Raw genomic sequence first — 14,620 nt, 5'->3', positions numbered from 1 at the left:
GTTTTGAAGGAAGGAGAATCTGTTGAACTCCAGATTGCCCGGTCCAGAGGAGCTCTTATTAAGCAATTTCTACATTACACAGTAGAGCCAAGAGACAGCAATGAGTTTTATGGAAACACAGGAATTCTGGAATTTAAACGTGGGGAAAGAGAAATTAAAATTACTTTGTTAACAAGGATGGATGGAATTCCAGAGGTAAAGAGAATGAAAAAATCCTTGTACTTCCCGTGGAATAATAAGTATTCTTCTGATTCTACTCTTTTGATTGGATTTCTGGTAGTATTTTAAATACTATTTTCATTTATTAGGGGTTGAATTTTTCCCACTTGTCCATGAAATATCATAACTACTTTGTGGGTTTAGGAAGTGCAATGTGTACACATGCATGCGTGTGTGTGTGTGTGTGTGTGTGTGTGTTATATTGAGCTTCCTAACTCATTTACCTGCTGACTAGATTGCCAAATCAAGGATACTGAAAGATTTCTAAGACTGCTGTGTGGCTATTTTAACTTTATGTATTCCGTGACTAATATGAAAGAGAAACCTTGTCTTCCTTGGCCTTGGCAATGTCTCATAGTCTCATAAATTGTAGCAGTGTGATTTTAAAAAACAAAACAAAACAAAGCATAAAATCCTGTTTAAAGTATGCCATACTATCTTAATATAATCAGAAGTAAATCTCATTCTGTTTGGTTAGGCTTTCCCCCAGTACATGCATAATCTTGCAATTTGATTATAGTAAAATTACTTGATTACTAAGTTATAACATTATTTGGAATTTTACTATAGTAGTTTTATCTCTGCTATATCATCCTCTCCACAATCGCTGTTGTCCTGCCTCAAGCATTAAAGCAGTAATAAAATGTATCTCATTTCCATGGTAGATTCTGTTGAGTCACAGAGTGATTTCCAGTACTGTATTGTTTATGACTCTTGGCCCTCAGTGGAACTATTAGTCCCAGATATAGTAGCTCCATTGAGCTACTATGATTCAATGGATTACTCTAGTTGATACTAACAATTGGATTTAGGCCTGAATTAGCAATTTGGTTATGTCTATTACCACAACATTTCTTTGTATGATTCTGTCACAGAAATTATAATGTGATGGTGCTGTGGTAGGGACATAAAGGTCTGGAACAGATGGGGACAAAAGATTAACCCGAGTCTGCTATGGCTGGAAGTAGGTCAAAACCTCACTGTCTGCATGGCCCATTCCCAAGGCAGGCCATTGACACAAGGGCCAACCGGTCCTGGCTCCCTTTTTCTCCGGTTCCAAGGACCAGAGTATGGTTTTGGTGCGGCTTCCAGCCACTTCAAAGCTGTGTGCCATTTAATTGGCACACCTCCAAAATGGCTAAAAGGTCCTTCATTTGGCCCATCTGTTTCATAGAGTATTAACTGGTTTGAACTGGATAAAAATTTGCAGTAAAAAAAAAATCAAAAATTATTACTTGGTCCATAGTGACAAGTCACATGTGCATCACAGCACACAACTTTTATTAAATTTACAATATGATGAGATATGACTTTGCCATAGGCTGAAATTTGGTAGATTGTTTTGTCTATTCAATTTTGAAAATATCAGAATATCATCCTTTTGAAAATTAGTGGTAGAAATATATGGTTAATCATTTTAAGTTGCATTTCCTGATCAATAATTTTTGGATTAATCTATTGCTGTCAGTTTTGCCAATTCTCTCCATGTTGTTCTGATGTAGTTTCTCTGTTCTAGTTGGATGAATTGTACTCAGTGATACTCAGTAGCCATGGTGAACTGCCAAGTAAGCTGGGAAATGCCACAAGAGTCAACATAACCATTCTGAAGAATGATGATCCACATGGAATAATTCAGTTTCTTTCTGAAGGACTGGTAGTAACAATAAATGAAAGTAAAGGCAGCGACATCTATGCTGGTAATATCCTATTGTTTGATTGTAGTTTGACTTGTATCTAAAGTTTTACCATTTTACCATACCCTTATAACATAGGAATCACAGGAGCACAGTTCCCTCCTGTAGTGTGAGTATGAGCCAGGAAGCCCAGATAACATAGCAAGATCATAGGCTGTGACCATCTACAGGTATTCCAAATGGAGGTAAAATAAACATGTGAGCAGAGTGAAAAGAAAAGCTTCTGCTATATGTGTATGGCCTCACATGTGATCAGAACCCCTGCTTTTTCAAGGTTAAATGTGCCTTTATGTGCAGTAGAGGTTCTTTTTGTCTGAGTATTACTCTTTACACTGAGAGTGAAAGCAGAGGGAACTAGCCTGCCTCAGGTTAACTGTCCTGAATGTCTGAAATGGGCTTGCAGCTTCTCTCCATATGAATGCTGGCCCAGTTTTCAGAATTTCTAATGTTGATTCTGTTATCTTCACAGTATAGGAAAAAGTGGTAGTACAGTAGATCCCAAGCCACAGTTTTCTGCTTAAAAAGTATACTGTTTTTTAAGTCTGTAACAAATGACATGCCTTTGGATGGATGTCTAAATTAGTTAAGATGTTCAGAAACTAAACTACTGAAAAATCTGACACCAATGCAAGCTAAGTTTTCTCAGAAAAGCTAAGGCACAGAATGAACTCAGGCTTGCTAGAGAGGTTAAGAACAACAAAAAGGGCTTTTTTGGATATGTCCGCAGCAAAAGGAAGAAGAAGGAAACAGTAGGGCCACTTCGTGGAGAAGATGGCAAAATGCTAACAGAAGACAGAGAAAAGGCAGAATTACTCAACACCTTCTTTGCCTCAGTCTTCTCAGAAAAGGCAAAGGGTGCTCAACCTGAGGATAATGGAGCAGAGGACAGGATAGGGGCATTTCAGTACAGAATAAGTAAAGAGGTAGTAGAGGAACACTTTATTAATCTAAATGAATTTAAGTCTCCGGGACCAGATGAACTCCATCCAAGGGTATTAAAAGAACTGGCAAATGTAATATCGGAGCCATTGGCAATAATCTTTGAAAACTCCTGGAAAACAGGAGAGATCCCAGCAGACTGGCGGAGGGCAAACGTTGTCCCCATCTTCAAAAAGGGGAAAAAAGAGGATCCCAACAATTATCGTCCAGTTAGTCTGACATCAGTACTAGGAAAGATTCTGGAGCAGATCATTAAACAGAGAGTCTGTGAACATCTAGAAGGCAATGCCATAATCACAAAAACTCAACATGGGTTTCAGAGAAACAAGAAATGCCAGACAAATCTGATCTCTTTCTTTGATAAAATTACCAGCTTGGTAGATGAAGGGAATGCTGTGGATATAGTATATCTTGATTTCAGTAAGGCCTTTGACAAAGTTCCCCATGACATTCTTGCAAACAAGCTTGTAAAATGTGGGCTAGACAAAGGAACTGTTAAATGGATCTGTAATTGGTTGACCGGCCGAACCCAAAGGGTGCTCAACAATGGCTCCTTTTCATCCTGGAGAAAAGTGACCAGTGGGGTCCCACAGGGCTCTGTCCTGGGCCCAGTGCTATTCAACATCTTTATCAATGACCTGGATGACAGAATTGGGAGCATACTTATCAAATTTGCAGATGACACCAAATTAGGAGGAATAGCTAATACCCCAGAGGACAGGATCAAGATTCAAAATGACCTGAATAGACTAGAAAGCTGGGCCAAAGCTAACAAAATGAAATTCAACACGGAGAAATGTAAGGTATTGCACTTAGGGCGGAAAAATAAAATGCACAGATATAGGATGGGTGACACCTGGCTGAATGAAACTACGTGTGAAAGGGATCTAGGAGTCCAAGTAGACCACAAGTTGAACATGAGTGAACAGTGTGATGCGGCAGCTAAAAAGGCCAATGCTATTTTAGGCTGCATCAATAGAAGTATAGTGTCTAGATCAAGGGAAGTAATAGTGCCACTATATTCTGCTCTGGTCAGGCCCCACCTGGAATATTGTGTCTAGTTCTGGGCGCCACAATTCAGAAAGGACATTGAGAAACTGGAGCGTGTCCAAAGGAGGGCGACAAAAATGGTGAAAGGTCTGGAAACCATGCCCTATGAGGAACGACTTAGGGAGCTGGGGATGTTTAGCCTGGAGAAAAGAAGGTTAAGAGGTGATATGATCGCCCTGTTTAAATATTTGAAGGATGTCATATTGAAGAGGGAGCAAGCTTGTTTTCTGCTGCTCCAGAGAACAGGACCCGGAACAATGGATGCAAGCTGCAGGAAAAGAGATTCCACCTGAACTTTAGGAGGAACTTCCTGACAGTTAGGGCTGTTCAACAATGGAATGCACTCCCTCGGAGGGTGATAGAGTCTCCTTCCTTGGAGGTCTTTAAACAGAGGCTGGATGGCCATCTGTCAGGGATGCTTTGATTTGGATTTCCTGCATGGCAGGGGGTTGGACTGGATGGCCCTAGTGGTCTCTTCCAACTCTATGATTCTATGATTCTATGATTCTATGAACAGTGTCTCCATCAATATTTAGTTTCTAGTCCTAGGTAATCTATGATGACAGAGCAGCTAAACCAGCAGCAGCCAACCAACATACTCATGCAACATATTTTCATCAGAAGATGACTTACAAGTGGTTACTCTATGTGAAACATTTGCCTGGAGTACAAGTTCCCCATCATGTGGTAGCAAAACAGTGTCATACATGATGAATACACAAAGTTTTTATACTGATGCCTATCAGTAAATATATATCTCAAACATCATATTCTGGCTGAATAATAATAATAATAATAATAATTTATTTTTGTCTTGCATTCCCACATAATTTAGGCAGTTTACAACACAATAAAAATAAACAACAATGCAAATAAATGAGCTTACAACAATACAATCTTACAACAACAATACAAAATAAAACCCACTATCCCTCCCTCCAAACAATAATGTTAAAATCTCACATAGCTATAATAGCAATAATAAAATCTTATCTAAAATTATTAAAACAGTCAGTAAAAAAGAGATAGCATCAAGTGTATTTGTTTATATATTTTCATGATAAAAATCACGTCTTTTAAAATACTTTTCTTTACAGTTCTCTGTACTGTAGTCTGTTTTTGATATTAAACAATTTATGTTGCACATTTACCAATCCATATCTTATGTTTTCAAAGCTGTGTTCCCAGTTGTAAGAAATCAAGGGACCTTTGGCAATGTGAATGTGTCTTGGGCAACTTACCCAGTTTTTACAAAAGATATCTTCCCTGAACAAGGAACAGTTTCCTTTGGGAGTGAGGAATATTCAAAAAACATTACAATTTATTCAGTTCCAGATGAGGTAAGTAGTTTCACACAAAATAATGTTTTATATTTGTTTTTTGTTTTTTAAAGATGGAGATGCACACCAACCTCTAGCATAATGGAGGGGGATTGTAGAGAAAACAACTCCTGTTTTATTTTTCAAAGGCCAGGAATGGAATAAATTATTGACCTATGAATTTGCTAGAATACTTTCTTTTGGCTCGTTGAAGAATTTGGCTCACTGAAGAAAATATTGGTATAAATTATTTTGATATGTATGGTCAGAACAGGAATCAATATGCTTACCAGCAAACAATGTTTAGAACAGTGATGGTGAATCATTTCAGGGCCGCATGCCGCAACTAAGAATTTTTCCGGCACTGGGTGTTACCTGGTGTCGGGGGCAGGACTTCCACCCTCTGGGGGCAGGACTTCTGGGGTGGGATTTCTCTCCTTGCACCTTTTCCGGCCTCCAGCTGTCTCTGAGAGACAGCTGATGGCCGGGAAAGATCCAGGAGGAGAAGCCACAGGTGTGTGCTTATGGCACCTTTGCCCCATGCTTTCCCCGACCTCCAACTGCTGTAACCCTCAAGAAATAATCAAAAGCTGGTGCACTCTATAGGCATATCAGAAGTATTGGCAAAAGGAGAAAGGTCATGGGTGTAACAGCTATGAGAGAAGAAAGGCATTAGAGGGGGGGGGGAGCTGCTCAGCACAGCAGATTTTGTTTGCTTTCCTTCCCTTGCCACTGATATACTGCATTAGAAAAAGTGTAAACTCTAAGCTAGTATATCAACAGCATATTGGCCAAAGTGAGGGGACCTCTGCACTTTTAAATCCCATTGATTTAAATGGGAAAGTATTCAGCTACATACTCACTGTGAGTAAAGTATATGTTAATGGGTTAGGAGGCTAAAAATTAACATGGGCCCAAAACAGATAGGCAGAAAAGTGCAGCCTCTGGCCACTCTGGGGCATGGCATTTAGATGATGCATGCACCCAGAGTGGTCGAAGTCACTTGGAGAGTGTACCTGGCTGGTAAAAACTGGCTGGGAAAGGAGTGGAGAAAGTCTCCTCTTTGCTGATGTCCAGTTCAGGACCACAGCGGTGGCCTGGATTGGTCCTGGGCTCATGCAGTCACCACGGTCCCACACAGGGCATGACCCTGTGGATAACTTATATTTTATTACCCTGTAAGCCTTTACAATTACCCTAAAAGCCTCATTATGTTTGAAATGTGTACCATGAATTGTTAGCTTGTGTGACTGGCAGCTCTCTTTTAAATCTATAACATGAACAATATAATTATTTTTAGATACCTGAAGAAATGGAGTTGTTCATCATTAGTCTTTTCAATAATACAGGAGGTGCTAGAATGGGAAATATAACCACTGCAACCTTACATATTACAAAAAACGATGACCCAATTTATTTTGCAGGTAAGAAAGAGATCCCTTGTATGGTTTATATTCAAACACCAGCAGAAATACTAGCTGGTCTGGAAACCCCTTAGTAATGCCTCAACGATTCTATGATTCTATGCCTGTTGCAAATCTTTCCATGTAGTCTTTTTAATTTTTTTTAAAAAAGCAATGATAACAAAATGCACCTTCCACATTCAGGTGTTTATTTTTCATCACCTTGAAGCTATGCTGGACAGATGCATAAATAAAATACATACAAACATTTTTATTAGTATAGTTTTTTTTAAAAAAAACTATTGAAAATGAGACAACATTCTCCAAAATGAATGAAAAATGAATAGAGCATGTTAGATCATATTGTGTGAGCTCTCTTATTCTCATTTAATATTGGCTGAATCCTGTGAAACCATGGTGTGTAAAGCCAAATCGTGATATAATGTAATAGGAATACAGAATACGAAATCAGAATACAAAAGCACAGTTTGAAATTGGTTTACTGCTTACTGATGTCCATGGTTTGCTTTATGTTTGATGGTGCAAATGATACTACAGTTATCACCACGTTCAGCACAAGAGAATATTGAACTGGGAAAACAGGAGTGGCTTAATGTGATTTAAGCAAATAGAAAATGAAAGCAAACAAGCAGCTCTAATTCCATGTTTTTTTTGCTGGGCATTTGGAATCTTAAAAATTATTGTATGAGTTCCAAACTGTGGTTACCACAGGCCATGGTTTGGTGTATCATCCAAACTGAGCCAATATTGTTTGCATTATAATTCTTTTATTGTAACTACTTTAACAATTTCTGAGCTTTATTTGTGAGTGTGGAAAAGAATAGATAACTTCGATATCATGGAGCATCCCCTTCACCTGGTAGTAGATTTTTGTTTTGGAGTGGAGACAATATCTGAAGGTGGCGTTAATGCTTTAAAACACTTGTTTATCTGTATTTCAGATCCTGTCATTGTGAAGGTTGATGAAGGCGGCACTGCTAATTTTGTAGTCGTTAGAAATGGCTCTGATTCTGATGTTTCAGTTCTGTATGCTACTATTAATGGAAGAGCCAGTGCAGAAGAGGGAGACTTCATTTCTAGTGAAAAAAGTGGATTTCTATTCTTTGATGCTGGAATAAGAGAACACAACATAACAGTGTTTATCAAAGATGATGATACCCCAGAGTCAGATGAGACTTTTTATATAATCCTTTTCAATTCTACAGGTTCAAATGATTATTTGATTTATGTAAACTAAGCAACTGTCATTTTACTGATGTTTTGCTCACATCATGATTCATATTTTGGAGAGCTGATGTTCATTAGGGTATTCCTGTTGCCATGGCTTTTCACATCAAAACATATTTTTATACTCTTGTGAAACATTCAGTAGATGTGAATCCTGGTTGGTTGTAATATTACTTCCTTAGGAATAAACAAAAACATCCAGCTGATTTATGCCCTGACTAATTTCTATAGAGTTCTCTTTAATATTTCATTCTGTGTGGAGTGAAGCAGATGGAGCAAAAGGTCTATGCCACCGCCATTTACCTCAGGACCATGGCAGCTGCATGCACTTGGCCTTGATCCAGGCTGCCGCCATGGTCCTGAACCGGGAGCTAAAAAAGGAGCAGTATTTTACCTCGCCTTTTTGGGCTTGTTCTTCAGGAAAGAGCCACACTCAGGATGGTTCTGGCCGCATTCAGGGCATGTGTCATCTGAACGCCACACCCCCAACATGGCCTAACAATGGCCCATTTGGGCCATCTGTCTGAGGCCTGTGTTAGATTAAAGAAGGAAAACGATGAACAGAAACAACTAGAAGTCCAAGTTCCTATGGAATTAAAATAATTTTGATATGCAAATATATGATACATGGAATTTGTTGTTGAATTAATTATTTCATGACAACCACTTTTAGCAAAACCACTTTTGAGTATTTCTTGCCTAAAACTACCCTATTTAATTAATGGAGCTGCCAAAGGTCGATAGACGACTTGAAGACATATAAACACAATATTTATGGTTTTTTGTGGGTTTTTCAGGCTATGTGGCCATGTTCTAGAAGAGTTTATTCCTGACGTTTCGCCAGCCCACAAAAAACTATGGATGCCAGCCATGAAAGCCTTCAACTTCACAATATTTATAGTTTCTCTCATCCATTTTACTGTGAACTCAGGTTGAGTTCTAGAGCACATTCATATTGTTTCTGTTGTTGGTTATGAAAACTAAAAATCAAAGCGCCAGTTTTTGATACTTCTTCCCCATCGCTGAGTTTGGGAGCCAATTGATTCCAAGTCTTCTGGATAGTGCTTAAGAATGAATCAGTTAGTCATGGCCTTGTGTTCTGTTTCCAAAAGCTGCCTTAATATTTGGTTTTAGAACATGTTCCTTATATCTAGTAGAGTGGCAAGATTGTGCCTACCAGATGCCCCTGTTCTCCCTCTGATAGTCTGGAAGATACAGGACTGGAAGAGCATATTTTTTGCATAGAATCTATATCTAGCTGAGCAAACATGGACCTGAACTTGACCCCCCACACATATTGAACCTTTGGTAAACAACTTCTCGATGTGCTGAATTTTATGCATGTAACACCTATATAAACATTGGCCTGTTACAGACAGCCAAAATAAAGCTGCTTCGAGTCACAGTGGAGGTATGGTGTTTCAATGATGCATGCGTCCTAAGAGTCCAGAAGCCACACCAAAGCCACACTGCAGTCCTTAGGAATGGAGCATGGCTTTGGTGCGACTTCTGGACTCTTAGGATGCATGCATCATTGAAACACCATACCTCCACTGTGACTCGAAGCAGCTTTATTTTGGCTGTCTGTAACATGCCATAGTGCCCATATAGCTATCTAAAAGGTGAAGAGTTAAGACAGGTGCACCAAATGTGGCCAATATTTAGGGAGCATTTTCTCTCTTCTGCAGTGTATAAAAGAAAAAGATTATCTGAGTCATCCATTATATTATGAGTGGAAAACTTTGTGGCTTTCCATAAGTTGTTTTGTGGCCCTCTGGGTATTGTTAGACAGCAAGTCTTAGAAGCATAGCCAGGAGTAGGGAATGCTGAGTTGTTGTCTAATATTGGAAGGGCACATGTTTCCCATTTCAGCTTAGAGATTCAGAATCTTGGGTTTGGAAAGACCTTATGCTAGACAGGTAGAGTGAAAGGTTGTTTCCCCAACCCAGATATAATGTTTTTGACTTTTATTTTTATATTTAAACAAAACATTGTTTCTTAGGAGACACAGTAGTCTATGGAGCTGGAATGGCAACAGTAATCATTGGAGCTAACGATGACCCAAATGGTATTTTCTCATTGGAACAAACATGCAAAGTAGTTGAAGAAGGCAAAACCAATTATTTTTTGTAAGTAACACTTAAGCAAATATCCCTTATCAAGTGCATATTTTAAAAAAATCTTTTTGGTCAGCATGCTCTTTACAGAACAGTTTTAAACATGTAGGAATAGTTCATAGTTACCTTCCACAAGAGTGAGGACACAATTAAACATTATTGTGAAAAACACTTTGATTTGGAAGGTGACAACCAGATTCTTCACAAATGTGTACTTTTCTGGAAATTGGAGACAAGTACTATTATATCCTGCTCCCTTCATCTTTTAGATAGTAAGATCAACATTCTGGGCTGTACCTCAACTTAAGGTATAAAAAAGGATATTTATCTGAGATTTCCACTTGGGGAGTTATAAGGGAAAACAGATATAAGAATGTGTGCTGTTTTGCAGAAAAGGATTTCTAAGATGATTTTATGTGTGTAATGTTATCTATGTAAACAAAAGTGATAGAGTGGCAAGGCAAAATGGCGAGCAAAATTTGTATATGAAACTAATGTAAAGCTGTTATAAAAATTAGCAATATACGTATACAGCAATGAAATGAACATATGGTAGCTATGAAATGCACATGTAAAATTAAAATATGTGAGGAGGATCATGCTGCTAAATAAAGGTGACACATGAGAGTATTTATGTCAGCATGTTGAGAAGAAAGACTTTTTAACATGAATATTGCTTTGAAATGTATCTCACAATGTTCTATTGTTTAAAAAAAGTTTGTTTTTTCTATGAATATTTGAGATGATTGCCAGTGATTTTTTTTTTTTTACATCAGAGCCCAAGGAGTTTGGAAAAACTTTCTGTAGCCTTTAGATTTAAAATCTATTATTGATGCTTATTCATGGCTGTATTCAGAAGCAGCAGGGTTTAAAAAGTTATTTTTGCTTGGCTGATGAGCCTTCTTATGGTGCCAATTAACTCAGTAGGAGGTCTATAATCCACTGACACTCTGTAACAAGTGGATTAGTTTGTTCATAGAGATAAGTTAGTGAATCTCCAGTAATGACTCTGGTCTAAATAGCTGAGAAAAGGATTTTCCTTACTATCATTATTACTACTGCTGCTGCTGTTCCTCTCTCCTTTTGTCTTTTACTTTATTTAGAATACATGCAAACAAAAATCTATCAGTGATACTTTTATTGGCCAGCTGAAATGGGCAATATCCTTGTTGCAACAAATATATTGTGCATTTTGGTTGTCCAATAAAGCTATCACTGATGGATTTTTGTTTTTGAGAATGTATGTGATTATCTTTGAATGGTGTAGCTGCCTTTAGTAATACATCTAATGATAAGAAAGAATTTACAAACATGTGGCCTTCAAACATAGAGAAGAAAAAGAGAAAACTATAGACAAAATGGCAGATAAAAAAAAACTAACTTCAGACTAACAGAAATGGAGGAAGGCAGAGGTTATGGTTAAACTGACAGGAAGTTTAATAAATATGCCTAAATGTCTAGAATGATAAGCAAACTAACAACTTGTGATCATGCAAAGGTTGCTCACTAACAAATCCTTGCTTGTGTGAGAGATCTCCTTGAATTTTGACATTCTTATAATATTTGATTTAGCACATTCTAATAATGGCTTCCATGTAAATAGAATGGTGAGTCCACTCTGTGGATTAGTCTGAACTATCCAACTACCTTTCCCCCAAGTAGGTTTAGCACCTGAGGTGATACCTTTAAAATTCAGACTAAAATGCAGACTGGTCTCACTATTTCACTCATATGGAAAGCTGCCATTGGTTGTTGCATGTCTTATTAAACTGAACTGAATTAAAGTTTGATTGTCCTTATCATAAGAGGAATGAATGATGCTACATTGCTGTCTGATTTCTTTCAGATAATTATTGTCATTTGATTGTGTCTTGCAAGGCATCCAGCAAATGGCATAGCAAATGTGATTTGCTATCATGGGGTGTAAGAATCCTGTACCCTGCAGAAACAGAACAAAAGTGAGACCAGGCTTTCCTAGATTGCTATTTGTACCCACTCTCTCATTAAGGTATCTCAGTATGCAACAGTTGTGCTGAGAGCACTTAATGCAGCCCCATCCTTGCCTGTCTGACAACGATATTCTGCCCTTGCCCCTGGATGTCCGATGGTTTGATAAGCTATTGATGTTATAATTATTCTTCGTATTTTATAAGATTGTTGTATGCTGATTTTAGTAGCCTGTAACACCGCTTCGATCCATCGGGAGAGGCGGGGAAACACAAATAAATTATTATTATTATTATTATTATTATTATTATTATTATTATTAAATAGGGATTCTTCTATGCTACATTACCATATCCAAAGCCCACTCATCCTCAGGTCCTTGATGGCTACTCTCTGTGGAGGTGGAAGGAAAAGCAGAATCATTCCATATAGGCTTGGCAGTAGCAGGGTCTTGGAAGCAGAGTTTGGAAAAGTTGCAATTTTGGACTGTAGCATCCTGAATCCCCCAGCCAGTGTGGCCATTGACCTTACTTGTTGGGGCATTCTGGCAGTTGTGGACCAAAAATGTAACTTGTCAAAGCTTTTCTAGGTGTATACAGTGAGCACAAAATATGAATTGGACACACTTGTCAATATCTGCTGGGAGCTAATTTTGGTGATTTTTTTTTTAAAAAAGGAAAGCCTTAGGGGTCTTAACAAGTACGACTTAAAAGCACAACTCAACACGTCTCTAACCAGCTTTAGAGCCGAGTTGAAGACCACATTGTTTAGGGAAGCGTTTCCAGGGTGTCTGTGATTGTGACCTGGTTGTTTTGATGCTTGACTCAGTGTTGGATATTTGCTGTTTTAACTTGTTTTCTTATGATGTTTTTAATTTGTTGTTTAACTTCTAGATTGTACACCATAGGCAGGCTTTTTATATATTTTTGATTTTACTTGGTTTTGTACAGTGCCATGTACATTTACGGCGCTTTATAAATAAAGCTAATAATAAAGCTAATAATAATAATAATAATAATAATAATAATAATAATAAGTGCTGTCATGGCTTTTATTGTAAAAGTAATGAAAATGTCCTTCCATCTTGCAAATCTCTGTGTGTAATTCTTCAATTTTCTATAACAGTTCTGTATTATGATTCTTGATAATGGGCAGTGCAGGTCCATTATATTAATCCTGAGCAGCCTGATGTGTTATGGGTTGCAAAATTTATGGCATGAAATATATGGAAAGCCTGTGTTATACCCCCCCCCTTTTTTTTTAAATGTCCACTGGATCAGTCTTGGGCACACCTAAATTCTTTGGATCTTGGCCAGGGTTTTGATGATGATGCTTTACTTAATTAAGTATAAATGCATTGTCTCGATAGTAACTGAAATGAATGGAAAGAATACCTCTCCATTCTTCATGGCATTATACCGAGGAGTCTCTTTAGGACTTGCTTACAAATGCAGATAAAAGTTCACAGTATTCTTTGCTTTCTCTGAAGGTATTCAAAAGGGATTATGCAGTGAATAGTAAAATGCATTTATGTTGTGTCTGCTTTTAGCTCTTGCTGATGAAAGACTAAGAGAAACTCTCTTTGTGTTTCAAATCTACTTTACAGGGTTTTGAGGCACAGAGGTCTCTTTGGCAATGTGTCTTTGGTCTGGCAGCTGTTTGAGAATAATTCAGATCTGGGCCCAGAAGAAGAATTCTTTGAAGTGTCTGGGACTGTACAGTTCATGGATGGTGAATGGTCACAACCCATAACTCTTCATGCTGTTCCTGATAAAATTCCTGAATTCAATGAATTTTACACACTAAAGTTGGTGAATGTTTCAGGTATAGTCTGATTCCCTTGTTCATATCTGAAAGAAAAATGCAGCTAATACTAGAGAAGAAAAGGTTAGGCAAGAGGTGATAAACTGAAATTTATTTCCCTGCAGCATGAATTTAAACTAGGATACTACAAAGTGGATAATTCTCAGAATTGTCAAAAGGTCTACACAGAGGACCTTATCGCACAAGGGCTCCAGGCATGGGACAAGAACAGAATGAAAGTGGCCGGGAACAAGTGGGGGGCACATTTTACTGCACACAAAAGTTCCCATTTTGTTCCGTTCCTTTCCCTTCCATTCTCAATCCTTCCCAGAGAATGCGATTTTTGAGAACTGTTCAGAACAGTTCTCAAAAATCTCCTCCTCTGGGATAGATTTGGAATGGAAGGGAAGGGAATGGAATGAGTGAGGGACTTCCTGTGTGCAGTAAAATGCATCCCTCACTCATTCCATTCTCTTCCCGGCCCCCTTTGAACCATTCTCATCCCCTGCCTGGAGCCTGTGCAGTAAGGTCCTGAGACTGAAACATACAGTTGCATATCTGTTCAAATATTAAGCCAAAACCTTAAGTTTGGGATTTTAAAAGTCTAATTTGTCACTATATTCACTTGCAGATTGTGTCAACATATGTGCTTATTTCAGAAATATCTATTGCTTCCTCAGAAGATCATCCCACCCACTGCAAATGTTTTTAAAGATTCACTGTTTATTAAACACACACACACACACACACACACACACACACACACACACACACACACACATGAATCAGTTGCTGGTGAAAGTTCATGCCACACTAAACCAGTTAGAGACAGTCTATTGAACCAAAGATGTAAAGTTTGTTTTTATGGACTTTATGTTATC

The 14,620-nt window shown here is 38.1% G+C and overlaps 1 protein-coding gene across 1 annotated transcript in view; it reads left to right on the top strand.

Moving 5' to 3' along the window:
- ADGRV1 (adhesion G protein-coupled receptor V1) overlaps positions 1-14,620 on the top strand; it is a 384,090-nt gene that overhangs the window by 43,258 nt on the left and 326,212 nt on the right. The window contains 7 exon segments of the mRNA XM_042447787.1: positions 10-195; positions 1,736-1,916; positions 5,079-5,242; positions 6,522-6,645; positions 7,587-7,850; positions 9,875-10,001; positions 13,543-13,760. Of these exon segments, the coding sequence (XP_042303721.1) occupies positions 10-195; positions 1,736-1,916; positions 5,079-5,242; positions 6,522-6,645; positions 7,587-7,850; positions 9,875-10,001; positions 13,543-13,760 (1,264 nt within the window).

This window comes from Sceloporus undulatus, chromosome 2 (assembly GCF_019175285.1).
Source record: "Sceloporus undulatus isolate JIND9_A2432 ecotype Alabama chromosome 2, SceUnd_v1.1, whole genome shotgun sequence".
In the NCBI taxonomy this organism is placed as follows: Eukaryota; Metazoa; Chordata; class Lepidosauria; order Squamata; family Phrynosomatidae; genus Sceloporus; species Sceloporus undulatus.
This window is presented reverse-complemented; position numbering and strand designations above follow the sequence as displayed.